At 42.6% G+C, this 24,908-nt stretch overlaps 2 protein-coding genes across 6 annotated transcripts in view; one reads left to right on the forward strand and one right to left on the reverse strand.

The window, feature by feature from the left end:
* Window positions 1-9,263, reverse strand: part of SMARCA2 (SWI/SNF related, matrix associated, actin dependent regulator of chromatin, subfamily a, member 2) — a 121,016-nt gene extending 111,753 nt beyond the window's left edge. For 2 of the 5 annotated variants that reach the window (XM_048291939.1, XM_048291936.1), the window contains exon 1: window positions 9,118-9,263. The gene's annotated coding sequence lies outside the window, so the exon portion shown is untranslated. Of the gene's footprint in view, window positions 1-7,635; window positions 7,855-8,052; window positions 8,121-9,117 lie in introns of those variants that run through there. The other 3 variants (XM_048291938.1, XM_048291937.1, XM_048291940.1) reach the window with 3 other exon arrangements.
* LOC125320280 overlaps window positions 9,006-24,908 on the forward strand; it is a 44,235-nt gene continuing 28,332 nt past the window's right edge. The window contains exons 1-5 of the mRNA XM_048292413.1: window positions 9,006-9,109; window positions 9,333-9,729; window positions 21,116-21,245; window positions 22,283-22,359; window positions 22,895-22,970. Of these exons, the coding sequence (XP_048148370.1) occupies window positions 9,006-9,109; window positions 9,333-9,729; window positions 21,116-21,245; window positions 22,283-22,359; window positions 22,895-22,970 (784 nt within the window). The remainder of the gene's footprint in view (window positions 9,110-9,332; window positions 9,730-21,115; window positions 21,246-22,282; window positions 22,360-22,894; window positions 22,971-24,908) is intronic.

The following is a 24,908-nucleotide window of genomic DNA, read 5'->3' on the forward strand; positions in this document are numbered from 1 at the left end:
CATAAAGAATTTCTTCCTAACAGCTAATCTAAGTATACCTTCTTTAAGTTTAAAACCACTGCTCCTTGTCCCACCACAATGTGCCCATATAAAAAGTCACTCTTGCTCACTGTTACAAGGCCCCTTCAGGTACTTGAAGGCCACAATGGGGCCTTCCTGAAATATCCTCTTCCCCATGTTGAAAACCCCTGCTCTCTTTCTTCCACAGGAGAGGTGCTCTGCCTAACCCTCTACAACTTCATGGCCATCTTCTGGACCTACTCCAACAGGTCTAGGTCTTTCTTGTGCTGGGGACCCCAGACCTGGACACAGCACTCCAGGCAGGGTCTCATGAGGGAAGAGTAGAGGGGGAGAACCACCTCCCTCACTCTGCTAGCCACATTTCTTTTGATGCAACACAGGATGCAGTTGGTTTTCAGGGCTGGAACTCACCTTCATAAAAGACTTGGATGAAGGACTTGAAGGGATACTAGTAAGTTTGTAGATGATACAAAAGTGAGAGGAGCTGCTGACTCCCTCAAAGGCAAAGAGGCCCAACAGAGAAACCTAGAAAAACAGGAAGGCTGGGCAATCACCAGCCATATGAAGTTTAACAAAGATAATTGCCAAATTCTGCACCTGGGATGGGGCAACCCTGGATGTATGGACAGACTAAATGAGATGCTGGAAAGTAGTGCCACAGAAAAGGACCTGGGGCTCGTGGCCAAGGGAAGGTTGAAAGTGAGTCAGCAGTGCCCTGGCAGCCAGGAGGGCCACCTGTGTCCTGGGGGCATCAGGCACAGCATCACCAGCCGGGCAAGGGAGGGGATTGTCCCGCTCTGCTCTGCACTGGGGCAGCCTCACCTCCAGTGCTGGGGCAGCTTTGGCTGCCACAGGATAAGAGAGATATAAAGCTATTGGAGAGTGTCCAAAGGATGGCGACAAACATGGTGAAAGGCCCAAAATGGGAAGCACCAAGGAGCAGCTGAGGTAATTTGGCTTGTTCAGCCTGGAGCAGATGAGACTGAGGGGAAACCTCATTGCAGTCTACAACTTTCTCATGAGGGAAAGAGGAGGGACAGACACTGTTACTGTATCTCTTCTCTCTGGTGACGAGGTACAGGACCTAAGGGAATGGCCTGAAGTAGTGTCACTGGAATAGGCTCCCCAGGGAAGTGGTCACAGCACAAAGCCTGAGAGAGCTTAAAAAGCGTTTGGACAACATTCTCTGGCACATGGTGTGATTCTTGGGGTGTCCTGCAGAGGACCAAGAATTGGACTCAATGATCCTGTGGGTGACTTCCAGCTCAGGATATTCTGTGATTCTATGACTTGATACCTTGGGATCCTGTTTCCTTGCAAGTTAAAACAGAGATGCCTAGGAAACTTCTCAGTTCAAAATCTACAGTCCTCTACAGCCCCACAACACGACCACAAAAGGAATAAAGGTATCAAATGTTCACAACTGCAAACACCATAGCTTCCTCTAAGAGGCCTATGTCTGGCTGTATGAAGAACAACACACACTTCCACACAACAAGTAGTTCTTACATGAGTCAATCATGATATTGCAAAATCTAAGACTGACACTCTCACAGCTGAGTTGCTCTGTGCATTATAAGCAAAATTCAATCCATTTAACAAAGCAGATACCTAGCACCACCACCATCCAGAAAAACGCACACAGAACAATCAATTACAAAAGTACTATCAGTACACAGCATCCTGAAATATCTTACTTCACAAAAGACATCTACCTACACCTATGCATTAAAATGGGTATCAAAATCTTCCCCTCTATTCACCTATCCACCCTATTTAAAATTCAACTTGTAGTTTTCATAAAAACTGGCTCCAGTCTCAGGCCCATTAGTTACACTGCCATTTACAAATACATTAAACATACCCCGTATGCAAATTTGAAAAATTTAAAATTCTTTTTGCTAGGATAACAAGTGTCCAAACTATGAAAAACAGTAGCTCCCAGAGGTGAATGTTTGCACTACGTGCACCAGATTAAGTTCCTTCATCATCTTTCTTTGAGAGAAGATAAACTCACCCAATCTCACATAATTGGGAATTGTCTTAAACAGATTTGTATTCAGAGATTTTGTATGTCAAAGAACATGTGAAAAAAAAAAAAGTAATTTATAAAATCTGTAACAAGGGAACATAAAGTACTGGAAAATACTACTTAAATGCAAGTAATAAATCCTGTCTGAAGACAGTCATGGAAATAAAGAGACAAAGCAATCTTCTCTGGCAACAGTAGTTCACAAAATTAAAAAAACAGGCACTGATCTAAACCAGAACGCAGTATGGCCCTCCCAATTAAGTATCTGTTCACAGAACCAACCTGTTAAAAATTTTATGGTTTAGCATGTTTCAAAAATAGTTTAGTTTATATTTATTAAGTCTGAGATTGCATTAAAAAAACCCCATATAAATTAGGCACCCTGCTCTCATTAAAATTCAGTAAAAGCTAGATACCTAATTCATTTAGGCCCTTATCAAAGTCTCATTAAAGTCAAAGCAAAAATCTACAAAAAGACAACAGGCTAAACAGTGCCCAAGCTCCATGCAGATAGCACTGGTATTAGTTTGGCTAAATTCTGGTGCCAGCAATGAAAAAAGCAGTATGAGGTCAACTCCCTGCCAAAGCCAGTGTTGACCTATTTATTTGGACTGCTTTTTATTGACTGCCCATTAGAATTAAAAAGCAAGGGGAAGGAGAGGCAAAAAAAGTAAATGTTTCCAACAAATTACAAGACTATAGTACAATGAAAAAAAATTAAAATTCCATCTTATTGTTCCAAATGACAAGGCTGTTGGCCCTGATTCTCAAACACATTACATGTTGTTTAACTGTTTTTCAAGCGTCCAATCTTACAATTTCAAAACACTCACTGAAGTAATATTACTCACATGACTTCAAATAGGTCGGGTTTTTTTTCCTGAACTGTAATCCCTTACCACCTCTTGGATTTATTTAGATCAACGTGACCAATTCTCTTTTGTGAACAGCCCCAGATGAACTACTGGCAACTGAATTAGTTGTCATGAATCACATGGTTCCTCCTGTGGTCTCAAAGAATTTCTCCACCTCTGCTGACACAACCAGAGCTAAGACAGGGAAATAAAAAAGGCACCTATCCTTTGTCAGAGTAACTTCAGCCAGATCCAAATACAAAGAAGAGCCACAAAACCAAGAGCTGAAAATTAAGAGAGACACTTAGGATCTCTGCTCAACTATTTCTAGCTCAAATGGTTTAGGACAGTGAATACCTACACTGTAAACAATTTGAAATAACAGTCACTAAGCATAAATATTTCTGCACTGTCATTTTATATACACTGAGAAAGTTTTGTAGATGTAAGTAATTCACTGTACAATAAGACCCCCACCAGTTCAATGTTTCTATTACACATATTTTGGTATAAACCTGCTACAAACCCAAAGGTAACAATGGCAGGGATTTTTTCGCATGAGGAAATATTAGCAGATCCCAAACGAAAACACAGCAGGTAAAAAACTATTTGCATTACTTTGGAATTCAAGACCAGCTGTACATCCAAAAAGATCCAGGGATTATAGACTGCTTCGACAGGGCACACACCAAGTCTAAGAACAGATGGAGCAGTAGGTATTTATAATTCTTCTAGCTAGTTCCCGTCACCATCCAATATAACTTCTGCCTTTCCTCTCAACCTAAACTGAACCTCAGCCAGGATGTTTTGGCCACATCTCCTGCCTTGGATATGTAGTGAAAAATAAGGAAACGATACTGCTTAGAGCTGATCAAATATGGACCCAAACAACAGCCACAAAGATACTGAAATACTGACTGTAACTTTGTCTTCACAGAAAAATAGTTACAGTCTGCTTCTCCCCACACATTTCCAACTGAAGTCATGATTCACAGGTGGCTTTGAAAAGATAAACTGTAAACTTCTGATACACTACAGGCTAAAGGAGCTATCTTTATTATACTACCTTAGAAAACATGAAATTATACTGTCAGTGATTTGTACTACTTGCATAATCTGCTAACTATAATCAAAAGAATATGCTCAAAGTAGAAGAGCTGATTAATAATGACAGCAGCTCATCATCATAAAATAACTTATCATACTTAAAAGCAAATCAGTGTTTTGTATTGTACAACTTCTGCATTACCTTTCATCATGATTTAACTATTGTCATTTGATTAAATGACGATTCAATCAATAAACATGTTCACATGAAATAACAAAGAATCAGTGAAAATACTCAAATCTTCAACTAATATATACCATAGTTATTAGTTCACGTAAGAGAAGCCAAACACACTAACAGCTGAGATCCTGCCTTTGCGCAGTCATGCATGCAGTGTCAGTGTAACTTGAAAACCTTCTGCAAGGGAATTTGTAGTTTAAAACACAAACCACAGAACCAGAAATGCTGAACCTTAATTACTTATCCAGACACTTAGGCCAGAAGAAAAAAACCTCTGCACATGACTTTAGCCGCATGTCTAGCTCTCTATCAGAAATTGTTGCAGGCATCCCAGCAGAGTGCACAAAACAGGTGGAATGCTTACACCAGAAACGTCATTGTGGAGTCATGTAGTGTAAGATCCATTTTCACATGCAGAGACAGTTTACTTTAGGATGACAGTCAGTACTCCTCACCTTGAAATATTCTTGTAGAAATTCTTATTCCTACTGCATAGCTGTTTCAGCTTTACAGGAAGTTCAACTTTCTCAACTGCTCTAGCTTACAGCCTACCCTCTTAGGAAAAACTCACATCAGCAGCAAAAAATGACTGGCTAACAGCTGGGAGTTGAATGTACTCCAGACTGTCAAAAGGCATAATCACAAATCAGAGTGCACACAAGTTAGGCTAAGCTATGCTGCCAGACTTTACTGTGAAGACGCCACAGCACAGACGTATGATCCTTTCTGATAGCTTTGCTGCAGAAGACAGTAGCCTTCAGGAAAAGAGGACAGCTAGATAGCTGCAGTCACAAGTATAATTGCCATTAGACAATGCCCAAGATCAAGCCCGTGTTTGCTACATATGTAGGTTCCACTGTAAATTTCAGGCACAGAAAACTGATACAGGCCACTACTGAATGGTCATGGATTAAGTTTTCATACAGTGAGCTTTACTACGGGTATTAATCACAGTTATTGAACATTGTCTTCTCATTCGATTCTTTAAAAAAAGAAGCCACAATGAGATACAGGCAGAAGGAATGCACCACAGTACTGACAGGCCTTGGCTCTACTTAAACAGGGAAGAAGAGGACGAAGAAGGGAGAAGATTGTTTTAAATACAAGTTACTTGTGGGAAAGTATTGATGAAAACATACATGAAAAGTGTATAATTTCTGTAAAAATAAACTTATTTTTAACATTTTCTGAAAGGTCCCACCTCTAAGTGATCCACCTGGGTACTCAAACTCTGAAGTGATAAATAGGAAATATTCTCTGCCAAGTAGAGACAAACAGGAAAATGTTTATGCCTAATAAGTAATGACTTTACACATGTCAGAAATAAAGACAACAATTTTCAGTGTTAGTCTTCTTATTCTACTATATTTACAAACTATCAAAAGATGTATTTAAGAAAGCTTTACTTTCTTCCCTTATTCATCCTGATTTATTTTATCTTGGAAGTAAGATATGAGCTCTTCTCTAATGCCAATTTTATGACAAGTGATCTTTATGCCATAATGTGTTTACTATTCTACTAGAAAATCAGGGAAAAAACCAAACTAGTCTGATAAAGTCCAAAAGTGATGGAGGTCCAGAAAACACCCTTTACACATAGAGAACTTTTCACTGCAGCAGGAAATACAAGAAAGTGTAACAGACATTTTGATGAGTAATTTGCAAAAATGTTCTAAATCATACAAAGAACTAGAAGTTTCCTTCTGAAAAGGATCACTTGTAGTTCACAGCAGTATTACTCACCAGGACCACAAAAAACATTTTTTAAGTTGCTACTGTGAACATTCTGACCTTAACTTCAAAAGTCCAACAAAAACTGAGAAAAATATATCTGGAGATAGTAATTTCAAACACACCTTTGTCAAGAATATATGTAATGTAGTAAGTATGCCAGCTGAAGGACTTTTTGTCTTGTCAATTTTCAAGCCTCAGGTGCTGGTGAAAGCATTTTTCAAACTTGACAAGAAACGCTCACAGACCACTTCAGAAATGAACAAAAGAAAAGATCTAAGACTTCTTTGAACACACTCTTTTGGCACACGTTCTATGCACCACCACAGAAATACCAGTCTTAAAGCAGAGATATAACTCATGAGAGAAATAGTGTTTTTAACGAAGCTTTACTCTCAGCTCTGGCAAGTCCACATATGCTGTATGATGCACTTTAATTTTTAAAAGCTCACTATCCATACAGTCTTTCTGTTTTCTATTACTGAGATAGATAGATAGATGAACAGATAAATAGATCTATATATATAGACACAAAAACCTGCCTTGACGCAAGCCTACCTTCTGGTACACTACTTTTTTTTGCCCTTAGAATAACAAAAGGACAAAAGAAACAAAGTCAGAGACAGTAATAGGGCAATTAGATTCCCAAAGAGAAAGTGTGCCGGTATTTGCACAACAATAGTAACTTGCACAGAAGAAAACTGCCCCACCCCGAACGAGTAACTGGTATACTACCAAAGGAATTAAATTCTGGTATAGTGTTTATCGTTTGGGTCTGAGGGGCTGTGGTTAAAACCACTTAACACTTTAGAAAGCTAAAGCAAAACAGGAGAGAGCGCAAACGGAACAACGCCGTGTCACAACCTCCAGATCAATGCTTCACTGAAAGCATGCAGAATACTTAAAGCGGTAAAAAACCCGACCAAACAAAAAACCGAAAAACCACCAACAACTTAAACTCTTCAACCGGTTATTTACTTGCATATTCACACTCACATAAATATTCATAAAAATACATCCTAAAAAGAACAGCGTTAACGTAAAGTTCGCTAAGTCTGAGTATCGAACATAAGAAGCAGATAGCAAGAAAAAACAAATTCGGTGCGATGTACGTAATCATGCAGACACTTTTACACTCCCTTTACTTGACCATAACGCACGCACAGGGAAAAAACCAAAATAAAAACAACCCAAGCCAATCGTTAAACTGTAACTTCAGATCGAGTTTAGAACAGCTGTAACTTTTCCAGCCGTGCGCAGTTTGCAGTTCCACCATTATAAATTTAAGAGGGGAGGAGACAACGTAAGAAACTCCATTTCTCCACGCACCGCGGACACAAGGAAAAGCCGCTGCAGGGGATCCGCCACCCGAGAACCCCGGGGGGCGGCGGGGCAAGGGCGGCCGCTCCTCCCTCCCTCCGCGGCAGCACCGCTGCTCTGCCCTTGGGTGCTCGGGCCCTGCAGGACGGGCGGCGCGCAGGCCTCGGCGCCGGGCCGCCCGCCACCTCCCCCGCAAAGGCGCCGGGGCGGGCGCGCACAACCAGCCGGGCCCTGTTTTCCCCCTCCAGCCTTTCTGGAAAGTTTTCTCCCCGGCCGACAGGCTGTAAAACGTCCCTGCCTGGAAATGCGGCCCCGCTGCCACCTTCTCCCGCCCCTCCACGAAGCAGCGAGTGCGCTGCTGACGGCGGTGTCCGCGCACGGCCCCGTACCTCGGCCGCAGGCGGGCGGGCAGGCGGGCCGGCGGGAGGGCGAGCAGCCGGGTCATGCCTCAGGGCTGGGCTGGGCCCGTCTCCCCGCCTCTCCTTCCCTCCGCCACCATGTCACGCCGACCAAACATGTCTGTGCGCCTGTGTGTGGCGGCGGTGACTTCCTGATCCGCCGCCGCTCGCACAGGCGGAGGAACGAGAAAGGCCACCCACCCTCCTACCGTGCCCCAGCCGCCGCCGCGTCCCGCCTCTGCCCCGCAGCGGCCCGGGGACGGGCTCCGCTGCCCGCCAGCCCCGCCCGCCAGCTGGCTGCAGCAGCTCTCTGCCGCCCACCTCGCCTCCGGCAGGGCACAGAACTTTTCCAGGTGCCAAACACCGCCGTCCCCTCTCCCGACACAGGGGCAAGCGACCCGCAGCTACCTGAGCATCCGCGCGCGTGTGCATCCTGGCTCCCGCCCGGCCGGGTTAAAAAAAAATAAATTTCCGCGCACACCGGAAATAAAACGCTTTTTTGCTTGGCAGGCGATTCCAAAATTCTAAGCGCATGTTTCGTGCTACTCTGCTTGGGGGTGGGGATGAGGAGGAGGGCGAATTTCTGCAGGGAAAACGGGAGGGGTACGACGACATGCAAGCTATTTTGGGAAGTAAACCGCGACACCTTTACAGCAGGAGTGACTGCACAGTTAAAAACAAGAGACCGAAAAGCAACAGGAGCCGCAGCCCGTCGGCCGAAGTCGCAGCCCCCGCTTCTTTCCCCCTCCCCGGTGTGTGCAATGTTTGTGACAGACAGACAGCGAGATGATCCGGATCATGGCCTCCCTGGCTCTGCCGGGGAATGCCGCTACTCTCCTCTCAGGCGAGACCGCTCCCCCACGCACCATGTTCCTCCCTCCCCATGCCTCCCCACTTCCCGTGGCTCGGCTGGGTCTGCGCCAGCGTGTGCCACGGAGGAGAAACAGCCCCACCGCACCGCGCTCTGCTACCTCCGGACACCCTGAACTTCACCCTGCGACCCCCGGCAGCTGCGGCGGAACCGCCCACGGCCCGTCAGGGTGGGCTGTCGCTCCCCAAGGATCTGTTTCTCCCGTGGCCGCGTCGCCTGCAGCCCGTGACACGCTCGCTGGGCGGCAAGACCGAGAGTGCCGCTGACTCACGAGTCAGCCACCAGCGACTCCGTGGGGGTTCTGTCGCTCCCACTCCGGAGATACGCATCGTGATTATTCCAGAATAATACCAGATCAAAAGTTTCTTCTCTCCACCCATTGGGGGATATAAATATTGGGGAGGGCCGGGCGCCGGGAAAGGTGGGGAGAGGAAGCAGGTGGCACGGCAGCGCCTGGGACCGGCGGGGCCGTGCGCGGGGAAGGGGAGCGATGGAGAGAGGGAAGGTGGGCAGGATACGAGCCGTCGCGGCCGCTGACAATAAAGGACCGTGCCGGGCACGGGGAGCTGGCGGGGTTGGACCAAGTTGCAAGTTGTATTTACCTTCCGCCCGGGCGGAGCACCGTGCTGATTGTCGCTCCTCTCCCCCTTCAGTGAATCACCCGAGGCCAGAACCGGAGCGAGGGACTAGATTACGAACATGACTTCATTGGTGACAGCCATTCCCTCCTCTTCCTAAACTCCTGCCCCTCCTCCGCCCCCCCCCGTCGCGGACGCCACTGCTCAGGCAGCGGTGTTCCCATTGGTTCCCCGGGCAGGGAGTGCCCGCCCCCTTGCGCAGAAGAGGCGGTTCTATTGGTTCTAGGAGCTGTCACTCAGCTGAGAGGCGGGGGGGCGGAGGTGTGCAGGCGCGCGCGGGGCGGGGTGCGCTGCGCTCCGCTCCCTCGCTGGCCGTGCAGCGGCGGGCAGCCTGCGCTCCGATCGGGTGCCGCCGCCGCGCTCTTGTGCCCCTCCCAGCTCGCCTCTGCGGCGGGGAGAGAGGGGCAGGACTTCTTTCCGTACGAAGGCGGCGGCAGGGCGCGGGCGGCAGTCGCGGGAGTAGTTTGGGGAAGAGGTGAAGAAGGTGCTGGAACTGCGCCGTGCCTCTGCCCCGCTGGAGGGGCGGGGAGAAGCCAGCCTGACGGGTCTTCGGTCAGCTGTGTCTGGCTGGTGGGAGTGAGTGTATGTGTGTTTGTGTGTGTGTGCGTGCCCAGGGCGGGTGTCTCACTCCCCTTAAAAAAAAAAAAAAAAAATAGGGGGAAAAAGTTAGACTCCGTCCCCTCTCTCCTGTGGCAGAGGGTGCTGTCGTGGACGAGAGGAGGCTGCTGAGAACATTCCAGCAGAACCGGCCTGTCAGGCAGGCTGCGGCTCCAGCGGCAGCGCCGGGCTGCCCGCAGCTCCCCGCGGTGCTGGGCCGGGGCGGCTGCTGAGGCAGATAGAGGGAACCCGGCTGAAGAGCCGCGGTGGATCTCTTGTTTCTGAGGGATAGGGAGGGAAAACAGTGCAGTTACGTTTCTTCCGTCTTGCTTGCAACACTTGCTTCTCTTGGAGTAGATTTTTTACAGCTGGTTTGGAAGTACGCTTTCCTGTTCCATGTGCTGCTGCCGTTTTTTGGGTTGGTTTTTTGTTTGTGGGGTTTTTTTGTTGGGTTGGCTTTTTTTTTTTTTTTGATGCATTAGGTGGTTTACCTGGTTTGCAGGGGCCGCAGAGTTCTCATGTTTTTTGTACAAGCTATACCTGTTCGTGTAACAGGCGACTAAGTACTTTATTAAAATAATGGGCCCGCCAGTCTGAGGGGATTTTTTTCTTGAACGCGAGTTGTCGAGACAAAAAAAAAAAATACAGCCAGACTACCGTACATGGTGTTACATGTAGTTACATTTTCTAAGATCATGTCACATGGGCGGCATTTGCCATTTTGAAAGTAGTATATCTCCTACTGTAAATTTCACTTTTTACTGTGGGGTAAGAATGTTCATAGGAACCTAAGTAAAATCAGTAGCTACTACAGATGCTCAGGTGACTGAGTTTAACGTGAAGTTCCTCTTCTGTGGTCAGGTGGAGCAGTTAAAGACCTGAAGCAGTGCTGGGAGCACCTTGTAGTCTTTAAGTGACAGGTATTGTTTACGTGGTGTTTAGCTTGGAGTGCTTTTTATTGTTCAATCATCAATTTACAGTGCTGGCAATATGATGCTAATTACTACTGTTCCTGTAGTTTTCCAATGTAGTCGTTAGCTTCATCTTATTTTTTATGTAAATTACCAAAATGCCGAAAGATAAGTGTGTAAGAATCAGTGCTAACTGGACAACACTAAGTATCAATAAAGTAAAAAGTTTAAAAGGCTGTATTTTCAGTTCACCATTGTCAGTGAAAAATATTTACTTGAGAACAAATTCAAAGAAATTGAAACATTCAAATCTTTATATACAAAATAACTTATGTCATCATGTAAATCTTTTGATCCACTTGTAATTTATAGCTTTGGTTTTAGCTTTGTCTTAAGCTGCGAACTGGTGTCTAAGAGATAAAAGAATGTAGTTAACATTCTTGGAAAATTATGCTAATGGAAATGAAAGTGGTAAAGAGATCCTTTTTTATTATCTCTTTTTTTTTTTTTCTTCTTCTTAATACGCTTTTCTTAATACTGAAACTCTCATTAAGCAGTCATTTGCGTTTGTGGTTTTTTTTTCCTCCTCCATTCCCCAGCGTATGTCTGAGGACTGTTTGCCTTTTCTCTCTGCAGAAGAGAAAACAAACATTAAGTAATGGAGGGGAAGTTTTCTTTCAAGATGGCTCAACTGTTTGTTGGATTCAGCTGCACTCACACCATTCTAAACCAGGTCAAGCCATTCTTTTTGTTAGAAAGCATACAGAAAAGAGAAAGAAATATAAAGTTGATCTTTCAGGCAAAAGAAAAAAGGGTTCTCATGACTCTGGGATAGATGCAGCTATATTTAGTTAATGATTATATTTATTTTGGGAAGGTTGCAGCAACCGATTTCATTTTGCGAGAGCGTGAACATGCCTGTTGCTGGTGTCAGTCTGAAGGCTTTTTCTTCTTGTGTTTTGATGAAGTACCATTGAATCTCATTGTAACTTTTACTAAGGGGATGGGAAACATGGGGGTTTTTTGTCAAGGGAGGCATGTTCAACTGATACAAAAAATCTTAATTGGAAGGGTGAGTAAGGCTTCCCTATGTGAGATTCAAGTAGCTGAAGCTTTGTGCATAATGGATATGTAAACATGATGAATAATCACACACTATAGTATAAATTTGTTTTTCCCCTATTTATTTATCTAACATAGCAAAAGGAAGAAAAGATGAGGCCCCTTAACTTGAATTAATGGTGTGGATGCAGCCAGTAATGGTAAAATGGCACGTAAAATTCTCGAACTAGATAAGGTACCACTACAAGAAGAGGTATGTCTTTGACTAGCTACATACGTTGTTGTAGAGCTAAAGCTGATTTATATGAAGAATGATACCAACATAATAAGTCTGTTTAGAAACTGATGTATCAGTGGAACTCTTGCAGGGACACTTCTACCAAAAGGAGATCATTACCATCAGGGAGTTGCAGTTATTTACAGCAACCTCACCATTACCACCTTGAAACCCCTGCTGGAACAGTTAGTGATGCTATTTCTGTGTTTGCTACCAATTGTTTGCCAGAGACAATTGCACTCACTGCAACAGAAATAGCAAAAAAATTATTTTTTAATATCTCAGCCAGTTCGTAGAAGAATCCAGCTGCTTTAGCCTGGGTGGCCAGTGAAAAAAGGCTAAAGCTGGAACATTCCAAGATGGCTTTATGATCAGGCTTCTGCATAAAAACCAAAACAGAAGAAAAGTGTTTTTTCATGTGTCCAGGGAAATCATAAAGAAGTGAACTTGCCATCCACAACTCCATGGGCTCTGATGGGATACGCCCATGAGTGCTGAAGGAAGACATGATTGCTAGGCCCCTCTCAGATCTTTGAAAGGTCATGGCAGTCAGGAAAGTTGCCAGAGTACTGGAGAAAATCAAGTACCACCCTGGTCTTCAAAGCAGGCAAGAAGGAGGACCCAGGGAGCTACAGGCTAGTCAGTCTCAACCCCTGAAAAGGTGATGAAATGTTTCATCCTGGAGGCCGTGTCCACACGCGTGATAGACGAGAAGATGATGAAGGGTAGTCAAGATATTTAACCAACGTGATTGCCCTCTGTGCTGAGACAACTACCTGGGTGGATGAGGGAAGAGCAGTGGATGTTTTGCTGGACTTAGAGCAAGAGTTTTGACGCTGTCTCTAGTGATATCCTTGTAGGCAAGCACAGGAAGCATGAGCTGGATGAGCGGACAGTGAGGTGCAGTGAGAACTGGCACCTCACTCTCTGCTCATCCAGCCCACGCTTCCTGAGCTTGAACCACAGATCCCAGATGGTTGTAATCAGTGGCACAGGGAGGCCTGTCTCTAGTGGTGTTCCCAAGGGTTCAGTACTGGTCTGGTATGGTTTAACTAGTTCATCAGTGACTTGGATGAAGGGGCATATACCTCCTCAGTGATGTTCACTGACGACACAAACCTGGAAGAAGTGGCCGATATCCCAGAGGGCTGTGCAGACCTTCAGAAGGACTTCAGCAGGTTGGAGAGGTGAGCAGAGAGGATCCGTCTGAAATTCAACAATGTGTTCAATTCTGGGCTCCTCAGGACAAGAGAGACTTGGAGCTCCTGGAACATGTCCAGTGGAGGGCAGCAAAGGTGGGGCTGGAGCATCCCAGTTACGAGAAAAGGCTAAAGGACAGGGCCTATTCAGTCTGGAGAAGACTGTGAGAGGATCACATCAATATGTATAAGTATCTGAATATCTGACAGGTGGACGTCATGAGGATGGAGCTAAGCTCTTCTCTAGTAATGCTGAGTAATGGGCAGAAGCTGGAACACAGGAAGATCCACCTGAACATGAAGTTCTCTACTAATTGAGCACTGGAGCAGGTTGCCCATAACAGCTGCGGAGTTTCCTTCCCTGGAGTACTCAAAAGCAGTCTAGACAAAATTCTGAGTACCATGCCCCAGGGGATCCTTCTTGAGCAAGGAGGCTGGTGATGTCCAGTGGTCTTCTCATGACCTGTCTGTTAAATGGGAACAATGCATTCCCTGAAGTAGGTGAATCCAGGGGGGAAGGTTACTCTTTAACCATCTGTTGTTCTCCAGTATGTAATGAAATGAGTGTACCATACTCTATTGTTGTATGTGGAGTGTGTCTCAGCCTGGTATGATTGAGAACAAAGTCAATTGGAGCTGGTTTGAGTTTTTCCTTCTCTTGTGGAAGAGTTAATTACTACTTAATTTAAAAGTAAAACTTATGTTCAAATACGACTTTTATGAATGTGCTTGGTACTCATGCCCCTTTTCCCTTAGCCTCTTTTTTATGGAGACATGCTCATCCATCTGCATTCACAGGTTTAAAAGATAGAGCCTGTTTCAAAGTAGCTTCATTTGCTCTAAACTCTCAAGGTGTTTTTGTGAGTGTGATGTTGAAAAGACAATATTCAGGTGAGATCTTTTCAAGGCTAAACAGAGGGTAATAACAATCTCCTTGGTCAAAAGAGCCTTTCTAAATACATTCCATGATAAAGCTGGTATGTGAGAAAGGTGAGCTGGCTTGCAGAGATAATGTGTTACTGTTCTATTCATTTTGTGGTCTCTAAAGTTCTGGAGTTTGGTTTACTGTCATGTTTTATGGAAGAGGGGAAGCACATGGTGGTGTTACCTCTTTCTCCCTTTGTTCTTTTCAGGCTGCCATTGTACTTCCCAAGCAAATAGTCCCAGTTTTGTGTGTATGTTTTTACAAGAGTAACACTCTACACCTGATTTTGTTGAATTTTATCTTAGTAGTTTCTGAGCCTCTGCAATTTCTCAACATCCATTTCAGTTCCAATCCTCTCTTCTGAAGTGCTCGCCAAATCCCACTAGCTTTATGTCAGCTGCAGATTTTGTAAACATACTCATTACTGAAGAAATTTAAAAGACTATTAAAGAGAGCCATGCACGGAATAGATCTCTCTGGTACTCTGATGTGTCCTCAGTTATTAGGCATTCATTCCTGGGTGTTGACCTGTTGTTGTTCTGGCATCCCGTTATCTTCATGTGTGCATGTAGTAAGATGATTTGTTTTCTAGTTCTGGCTCTTCCTGGCCTGTTGCACAGCCTTCTGGAAGCGGTCAAACGTCTTTTGTTCAGTGGAGCAAACCCAGAATTCTCAACCGAAGCCTGATTTCTTAAAGAATCCATTTTGCTGTTCTTCCTGTGGTTAATAGCGCTCCTATGACAAATGTGAATTTGCCCATCTTTAAACATTCTCTGAGTTTGCCTCTTGAGTACAAGATGCAGGTAAAATCTCTCATGATTAACTTATTCTGGTGTTCCTTTTTAGAATCATGCTAATTACTGGGCAGTGTCAGAATACATAAAGAAAACTACCACTGTAGAACTTTGAATATATGAGATCGGGAAAAATAATTTCTTTGCTGTATGATTACAAAGACTATGCTGATTCAGTTTAGTCCAAGTGAAAAGCAAGTATCAAGGACAATGGGTTTTTTCTTCAACTGAGAGTCAAGTCAAGCCACTATTCAAAGAATGGCATATATTACATGCATGTAATATATGTTCTAGGTTGGAATATGCTGTTAGGTTAGAAACGAAGTCTGTTTAGGCAGTGAATATTGTCGGCCTTTGAAAAGCGTGACTTGCACTGAAAGTTCTGTATAAATCACAGCTGCATACCAGGGAAATCTTACATCTGTTCAATTAGTAGAATTTCCCGTAACTTGTTTTTTTCTCCTCCATGCACTTTTCGTTCCTCCAATCAAGTTTGAGTTGTGTTCCTCTCTTTTTTCTCACAAGTGTTTATCTTTGCACTTTTCACCTTCCTTTTTACAGTTACCTAATTTTTTTCATTTGCTTTATGTTTTCTTCCAGAATGTTTTTTTCCTTCATCAGTGCTGTTTAAGCCAGTGTTACTCACAGTGGAATTACATTATGTAAAAAATACTTCTTTGTGTAAGCTACTGCTCACTGTTTAAACAATGTTTGAGAGCCAATTATGACTACTTTCTCCTCTTCTTGAACAATGGACTTGGTTTTGCCCAGATACAAGCATATTTAAGGCAGTAGAATCTAAGTAAAGCTGAATTTGGCATGACTTTAACAGGATTTTCATCCTCCCTAAATATGTGTTTTTTCTCATACTTAACTTCATCATATGAAAGGGGATATTCTTGTCCTGGCAACCAGGAAAATAAAGAGCACAGACAAAAAAAAAAAGTAGCTCTACTTCTCATTCTCCAAAGAGAAAATGTAGCGATTTTTTTTTGTTGTTTTCACAGTATTTTTCCGGGGTCCTGTTGTCTGTTTCATATGTCCTTAGTTTTCGGATTATAAGGTTGTGAATCCACAAGCGAGGCACGTGTTATATCAATATTTTTTTTTAAATTCTTAAGCAGTAGAATATGTTTGCAACTTCTCAGTCATGGTATCTGTTTTCACATAATACAATAGCAACTGAATACAATTAGAACATACTGGTAAATTTTATAAGTCAGTGCACTGTATTGAAGTATGTATATGAAGTAGCAGAATATGTTAAGATTCTCTCCTACCCAAATGTGTAACATTTGAGACAAGTCCTGGAATGTCTCATTAGCCTTCTTATCTCAAAAATGTATTTTATCAAAAATCAACCTGGTGAGTATGATGATAAGGGAAAACAACAGTAAAATGGGGAGGGAAATGGTCTGTTAAGAGAGGATTGTTTCAGTATTTTGTTAAATATGTTCTCAGTGTGCAAGGGCAATTTTATTGGGTACCCTAACACAGTTTTCCTAGGTGAGTGACTGCTCTCTGCTCAGTTACACAATTTGATCAGAAGTACCAAAGGCAAATAGCAGATCTGGGATGCGTAAGTTTTTCTAGAGGCTATCGAATACCTGGATAAATTGGAGCTATCTCTGCTGCTACTCAACTTGCAGAGTAATCACAAGATAAAGCCTTAAGGGTGTTCTCTCTGTGCTCCCCTATGAGCTCATTGCTAACTGTTATAGGAGGTATTTTTATTTTCAATTTGTACTTCTTCCTTACTAAATCAGATGCATGAACATGGAATACAGCTACTCAAGAAGGAAGATATGCAATTTAAAATGTGGAGTTTTGAATTCAGCTGGCCTTGTCAATATGCAGACTTTTTCTAATTTAGTGTTCACACTCTGGTTAGGACATAAGAATAGTTTGCTTCTGTTTAAAGCTAAACAGATCTTAAAGCTAAAAGATCTTAGAAATAAATCCTTCATTGTGTGATGGTGTACAGGACAGGCCATTCAGCAGTGCCAATGGAAGAAGTAGATGTCAGCTTTCTGCCACTGTTGTGTTAGTCACTGCTTCTAGTGATCTGCTGACACAGCAATTCATATGACCACTCTTTAACACAGATAAATCGGGTTAATTTTGACTGGTAATGTAAATTGGGTGTGGTGAACATGACCCAGCCATGGGCACTCACAGCCCAGAGAGCCAGACGTGCTGGGCTGCATCCAAAGCAGCGCGCAGCCAGCAGGGAGGAGCCCTGCCCCTCTGCTCTGGTGAGACCTCACCTGCAGTGCTGCAGGTGGTCCCAGCACAGGAAGGACATGGACCTGTTGGAGTGAGTCCAGAGGAAGCCACCAAGATGATAGAGGGATGGAACATCTCTCCTGTTGGGAAGGGCTGAGAGAATTGGGTTTGTTCAGTCTGGAGAAGAGAAGGTTTTGAAGTGACCTCATTGCAGCCTTCCGGTACCTGAAGGGAGCCTGCAAGAAAGATGCAGAGAGATGTTTCAGAAGGACAGGTAGTGACAGGCTAAGGGGGAATGGTTTCCAACTGAAAGACAGGAGGTTTAGGTTAGATACTAGGAAGAAATTATTCTCCTGTGAGGCTAGTGAGGCGTCAGAACAGGTTGCCCACAGTAGCTGTCGACGTCCCATCCCTGGAAGTGTTCAAGGTGAGTTTGGATGGAACTCTAAGCAACCTGGTCTAGTGAAAGGTGGTGCTGCCCATAGTAGGGGTTGGAACTAGATCATCTTTAAGGCTCATTGCAATCCAGACCATTCTATGATATGAGCCAACCCATTGCATTTTGGCAAAGTAATGCTGCTGCAGGCTGTGTTTTTGACATGTTACAGAGAATTCCATTCTTCACAAGAAATGTGATGGGTGAAGGCAACTTTTAATCCAACAAAACAGGTGATTCCAGAAAGAGTCATCCAGTCATAAATGGGATATCATAAAATGGATAAATAATTTTGTGAAAAAATTGTGAATTCACATAGTCTGTCTTAGCCAGGAACATTTCTGTGTTAAGAAAATACCTGTGTTCCTTTTAGAAACCCTAATGAGTTGTTCAGCCTTTTTACATGTTTTGTACTGTATTACATGTAAATTCTGCTACTTACGTTGCAAGGGTTTTGTGTTCATTGTAGCAGTGACTTTGCCTGCTGTCTGTGAGCTAGAGGCTGTTTGGCCTTTGCCATCCTGTACATGTTAAACTTAGCAGCAGTTATGGAGCATTGTTTTAATACATGATGTTTTAATCTACCTGAATCATGTACGTGAGTTAACTCACAATCAAGTGCTTGACAGCTTCTGGGTAGGATAAGTGATAATGATACTTACTGTCCAGTTTGTCTTGTGCAATAAATGGTAAGTTAGCTGAGACAGCTAAGAGATAGTTAGCCTCTGGCAAAGAAAGTTCTCAGAACAGCTGTAACTACATACTATATAGCTTGGAAAATGTTCATACTTTCAGAAACTTAGGTATAAATACAGGAAAAAAGTCTGTCGGTAGATGAAATTGTGAGGCTCAGCACAGATTATTCTCACCAGCTTTGCTAGAGACCTCCTATGAAAAATTACTAAACTATTCAAGGTTCTACTAGGCTCAAATAGTGCTCCTCTCATTACAGCTCTGACACAAATTTCAGTAGTTTGAAATAAAATATTTTAATAGGACATTACCCCATGGCTAGGCTTCCTCTCCCATAAATCATAAAACATTTTCCTGGAATTGGCCCATTAGATTCTGAGTTGTTTGCGGAGAGTAAACTACCAGGTCTAAGTTTGATGGTGCTGTTCCAGTTTAACCTGTGATAGCTGAGGTGTGGACATGGCACTGCTTCTTAAGCCAAAACCACAGAGTGGTTTTTGCTGTGGGGCTTTGTGGATGTCTATGGATATGGAGATTCTGTTACTGCCAACTTCACAAAGTCACCTGACACTTTCCATGAAGAGAAAGTACAGCCTGCTGAAAGAGATTTTACATCATGGGACACTCCATTGTCCTGGCTGGCAGAAGGCGGAATGGTCTGTGTGTTAGCAATGTCTTCAACTGCTGCAGCAGTTTGCTGCAATGCTTATGAGTCAGAGCCCTATATCTCTTGCCATGCACTCTTTAATGCACAGGTGGAATATAATATATGTGTGAAACTGTTATCACAATCAAAACGTGTTCTGGTGCACCTGATTGATTGGGGTTTTTTTTTTTGGGTTTTTTTTTTTTTGACTTTTAAAAGGCTTTATCAGTCTGAAAGCCTCTAACTGTCTCAAATGTAGATGTATGTAACCTAATGGTCTTCAATTCTTTTCCTAAAACAGAGAATAATCAGAATTATATTTTAATGAAGAACTGTTAGTGGGGTTATAAACTTGATTTTTTTTAATGCTTTTTGTAACTAAAGGAGCAGAACTTTCGAACAGTGTTAAAATAACCCATTTCTGATGAGAAGATACTCAGAGGAGTTAGAAGCCGGTCACACAGAACTTAACAATGGTTTTCAAATATTTGTGTTATCAACTGTCACAAAACAGAAATTGTTTTCCCTCCTTTCACTTCCTCTAGAGTGTATAAAACACATGCAGTTAACCAACCATTCTAAATTTCTGAAAATTTACAACTTACTAAAAAAACCTGGGACTTTTCTGCAAGATTAATGAGGACTTTTTCCACAATAAGGTTTGTATAGAATGACTTGCTTAGAGCAATAACAAAATAGAGCAAAACAACTGTCAGGTTAATCCCTGCAGCAGGGAGTGGGAATCTGGGAAAAAGTTGTCATCACTTGTTATCTACCTAGTTGCAGAGGTGTCATAAAGTGTCTTAAATGACCTGAGTGTACTTGAAGAGTATTAATACTAGACAACGAGGAGAAAGATGCAACTAAATCTTAACATACTGGTATCTGGAAGAAAGTAGATAAGTTTAATAGCTCAGAGTTCATTTGTCCAGGATAAAAGATGAAAGTATCAAGGAAAATAAGCCATCATGTAACTGTGGATTTGTGCTGGAGAGGTATTTGTCTAATAGAGACTTAACTCTAGTGCACTTGCTAATTTCAGTAAATATAAAGGGGTGCATTTAAATGGGTTATCTCTGATTAGAAGCTTTGAAAGGCAATGTGATTCCACTCCATGGAAGCCAATGAGCTAGGTAAGCTTCCACTCCTTAGTTACAAAGAGCCTGATATTAATAATCTGGGTGATGACACTAGGTTGATATGTTGTTATTATTATATTGTCCATAATGCTTATAATTTTGTCAGTTGTTTCCTGTATTATTTATTGGCCCATTGTATTTGCTTCCTATTTATCAGGGCAAATGGATTTTTCTAAGCATGTCAGGGGTACAATCCTCTGCCTCACTATTGCCTCCATGCATTCTAATGTGTGCTAACAGTAACATTAAGGACTATGGCTGTGCACCTTTTGCCCTTGACTGCCATCTGCCTTTTCACCAGGCCCAGTACTACCTGAAATTATCAAGCAAAGCAAGCTGTCAGTGTGGTATGCCTGGGTATAAGTGTAGGTTGACATTTAGGTTCACGAGTGTTAGTATGTGTGGTGTACAGATTGGTAAGCAGCACACGTGCATAATTGTATTAAACTTGCTCAGGAGGCTTTCAAAAAATGCAGAGAACCTGCATTCTGCTGCTGCACCTCCAAGACTGGATGCATTAAGAATAACTAACAAGGAAGGAAACAAATTGTGAATGGATAGGTGCAAGCAGACTGAGATAGAAGAGTAGTAAGACAACCATCCCCACAGTGACCAAATAAAGTGACATTTAAAAGTTAACTGGAAACACGTACTGGAGTGCTGTGTAAGAAAACCCCAGGGACAAGGAAAGAAATACAATCACTTTCAAAAAAACATGCTAATATAGCCCTACATGTAAGGGTTATAATGACAAAACAATCCCCAAGCTAACAACAGTTTAATTGGAGATGCAGTTGCATAAGCCTGAAACAGGTATGAAACATGTGGAAATCTCTAGCAAAGCATTCGTTATCCTGCACCACTGTAAACAAACCAAGCTACTTTTTTTGTCATTAGAAAATTATTAGGGGCATTATTGATAAATTGGGTTAATTGATAAATTGGAATTTATTATCATAAAGTTTCTTGTTTGTGGAAGAGGTGATAATGGTTCAGGTAACAGGAAAATTGTTTTGAAGTAATGATTAGAGTTCTGTCTCTCTCCTTCTTCTTTCAGCTCTTCTTCCCACATTACTCCCACTATAGTCAGCCATCGCCCTACCTGTCCTCCGTCAGGAGGACTTACAAGAGACTAAGCTTGCTCCTTCTGCCATGGTGTAGGACAACCAGGAGAAGAAAAGAACTCGGTACTTTTATTGATCCTGTTTGCTCCTGCTTCTGCCTTGCATCCCTGCAACTCTTTCCTCAGAAGCCAAGGTTATGCAAATAGGAAGTAAAACTAACTCTTCAGGTTGTATAGATTACTGAAACAACTGATTATTGCTGTCTTATTCCAAATAAAGCAGATAATCTGCTAATTTTCTTCCTACTTTACTTGGGCAAAAAGTTGTTTTTTTCACTTGTGAGAGACTGAACAGGCTGCATTTAGAATCCAGGAATGAGCTACATTCAGAGCAGTCTAAATAGAGATTGCACAGGCATGTCTGTTTCTGAAGCCACTACACAGAGGGAGCACTTTCCGGAAGACCCCCTGAGAGCAAAGGTGTGGCACAAATCCTTGCACAGGGCAGATCCAAACTGGAAGGTTAACCCTAAAAGCACCAGCAACATGTTAGATTCAGAAACCATCCCAAAAGTTAAATAGAAATTGTCCACTTAGAAGCTGATTGGCTAGTGGGACAGACTCTAGCTAGTCTTGTTGCCTGGGAAGTTTATCTACAAAATCTGTGACTCAGCATAGACTTTTTAAATAAAGGAGTTGGACCATGTGCATGGGTAAGGGCAATAGCAGCCGGCCCAGTTAGCAAAAACTCATGGACTGTTGAAGAATAAGTCAAATACACTGGAGACTGTGGGTTTCACTTGTACATAGTCAGCATCCACAGAGAATAACATTGACAAGATGTGAAAATGTATTACTCTGGCAAATCTAGAGATGAGGCTCCATTATCAGCATCAGTGATGTATCCATTGCTATTCCTTGCTTCCTGTACATCACCCATTAAACAGGCAAAATTTTGGCCATTTTGAAGAATGAAGGATCCCCCCCAAAATATTGCTCCTTCTAAATACCCATTCTCTTTCTTATACCTAGTTCCTGTGGGTTCGAGTGGGGATTTTTTTGTTGTTTTGTGGGGCTTTGTCCCTGTTTTTGTTTGTTTGTTTTTTGTAAATCTGCCTTAAAATACACATGAAACCTGATGACTTGCATCTGTGTTCCTAGCTGGTATGCATGGTCTGCCTAGAGGAAAAATGGCTTTTTTCTTACATGAGGGGGAAGCTGAGGAAGCACAAGAGAAGGTAAGAATAAGAGAAAAGTCATAATGGGAATAAGAAACAAATCAAGTTAAAACTAATTTATGGGAAAAAATTCAGGCCAGGGAATGTGAAATGGAGGTTCCTGGCAGTTAGTGGAAAGCCCATTTGACTGAGCCAGTTCTTTTGCCTCCTCATGGCTGCTGCAGGTTTTTCTCATAGCTGGCATGTAATGTCAAAACGAATTCTATGCTTTGTTTCATCTGATAGGTGTACTTGGAACCTCCTGAATAAGCAATCAATACAACCTCGCACAGGAGCAATTATGATTGTAGTTGGTTAGAGGATGATCTTAGGGATAAAAAAGACTCAGTAGAGATTGTAAACAAGTACCATTTTTATCATGCTACCATGGCTCAGGTACACTATTAATTTTTGTTACAGTTAAAGGAGTGTTATACCTATTTAAGAAACAAGTGCCTTAATGCTGCTGCAATTGTGGAGAGGCTGAATTGAGGGTTAAGGCAATCCACCTTCAGAGATCTCAAATTTCAGTCATGATGAAAGTGCTTTTTTCCAGGCATGGCTTATTCAACCAAGGATTACATTGTTGTGTAATTTTACTCAAGAAACAGCCTGGCTATTAGGAGACACTGGTGAGTAGAAAATTTGTTGTTTAAAGGATTGTGATTGTGATAGTTACCACAAGCCCTGCAACACACCATACAATCAGTTTAGGAATGGAGGTCTGCAGTTATATTGAGGTTTGTATTTGACGGCCAGGCTTTGCCAGAGGCCCTCTGGAAAATCAAAGTGCTGGTTTCAAGAACTGGTAAAGATGTTAGTGCAGATGGTACTTGAAATATCATAGATGGAACCTTTCCTACTGTATTGTTTCTGAAAGTACACGTGTGATCTGGGTTTGTACCTCTTTGGAAATTCTTTTATTTTTAATTCAGATAACAGCAAGTAAATTGCTGCCAAAACATTATGGAACTATGCTGCACATAGCTACCATATTGTCTTGTCCTGAGAAATTCTGCCTTTTTTTTTTTTTTTTTTTTTTTTTGTACCTTGGCTTAAAGAAAGCAGCATTAAATTGTATTGGAAGCTAAATTGAGTAAACTGTACCAATACTGCTGTTCAGATCCCTACCACTGGCTTTCTTAATATGTAGTCCTGGCATACGGAGCCATGTTAACATGTGATGGTAGAATTTCTAGCTAAGCATGCCATGGTGGTGCATTTTCTCCCCCAGTGTTTCCTTACGTCTGCAATGACATTGTGGAGAGCAGTATTCTTGTGCTGCAAATGTACTTTGGCCAAGCACCTAAATTCTTGCAAGTTAGATAATCCCCATTTTGAAAGCATGAGGACAGCATGCAATTTCCCTGAAAGAAAGAATAAATTAGTGGCAGATATATGGACACCACATAGAGGTCAACTCTTTATCCAGTGATCTAGCTGGAAGGAATGTTGAATCTGTGTTGATATAGTGTATTTCCTCTTACGGCTCAATGACTTGCATTAATCACTTGATGGGAGGAAGAGGGATATTGCGAAGGCATTCTGTAAAACAACCACTGTCAACAAGAATTTTGACAGTTGAGTTTAAAGACTTGTAGTTTTAAATTTGGATTCTATTTAGTAAAAATTTTTTAGAAAACAAGTTGTCCAAGAATAGAGTGAAAATAAATAGTGACTTATCTTACCCTTGTAATGATTTGCTGAGTATCTTCACGAAGTGGAAGTGTTTGTAGGAGGATGTACTTCGATTTCAAATACAAGCAGGGCTTTGTAAACATATTCAAGTCACTGTGCACATGGCAGCTTTGTTTGCTCCTAGAACCTACTCTAGATGGGTTATATATTAAAAATCTCACACAACAGTTACATTATTGTGCAATTACTATCTTTAAAGGTTTGTTAAAATACTTTGCAGTTTTCTTTCTAATACCGTAGAAGGTCTGCTATCCATCCAATCATAGATTTTTGCATTACAAAGTTACTTTGGCGCCATCTCCAAAAAGCACATAACAAGTGTGCTGCAGTATTGGGCCTTTCTGGTTTGCTGTGTAGCTGGATGCTGGCTGGGTATCTGTGACTGTTCAGTTCCAAAAGAGCCATTTTGTGGTTGTGGGGTTTGGGGTTTTTTTTTGTGATATGATTCATAATTCACTGTCTTCAAGATCCACCACCCACAACTACTTTTTGGCCAAATTTAAGACTGGAAAGAGGGGACCCAGTAGTGACTGAGTCACTTCTGTTTTGTGCCAACAAGTTGCTCTCTTGCTGATTAGCCACCTGCTTTTGATCTGGATTATATCCAGACCTGCTCCAGCTGGCCAGAGAATGGGAAAGTCAGCTGTAGTCAAGGATACCTGCAAAGCACTGAGAGCTACAGCAAAGCATCTTTGAAGAGAAGCACAGGGAAAGGCAAATTAAAGGGAGAGCAAGGGGGAAAAAAAAGGCAAGGAGCCAATTTCTGATCTCAGCATCACTGATGTCACTAATATGAATTTGGTCCACAGAGTGCTGAGGAAATGAGAATAGAAACAGGTCAGAGAGAAAGGTGACAGACTAGCACAGGTGAC

Source organism: Corvus hawaiiensis, chromosome Z (genome assembly GCF_020740725.1).
Source record: "Corvus hawaiiensis isolate bCorHaw1 chromosome Z, bCorHaw1.pri.cur, whole genome shotgun sequence".
Taxonomy (NCBI): Eukaryota; Metazoa; Chordata; class Aves; order Passeriformes; family Corvidae; genus Corvus; species Corvus hawaiiensis.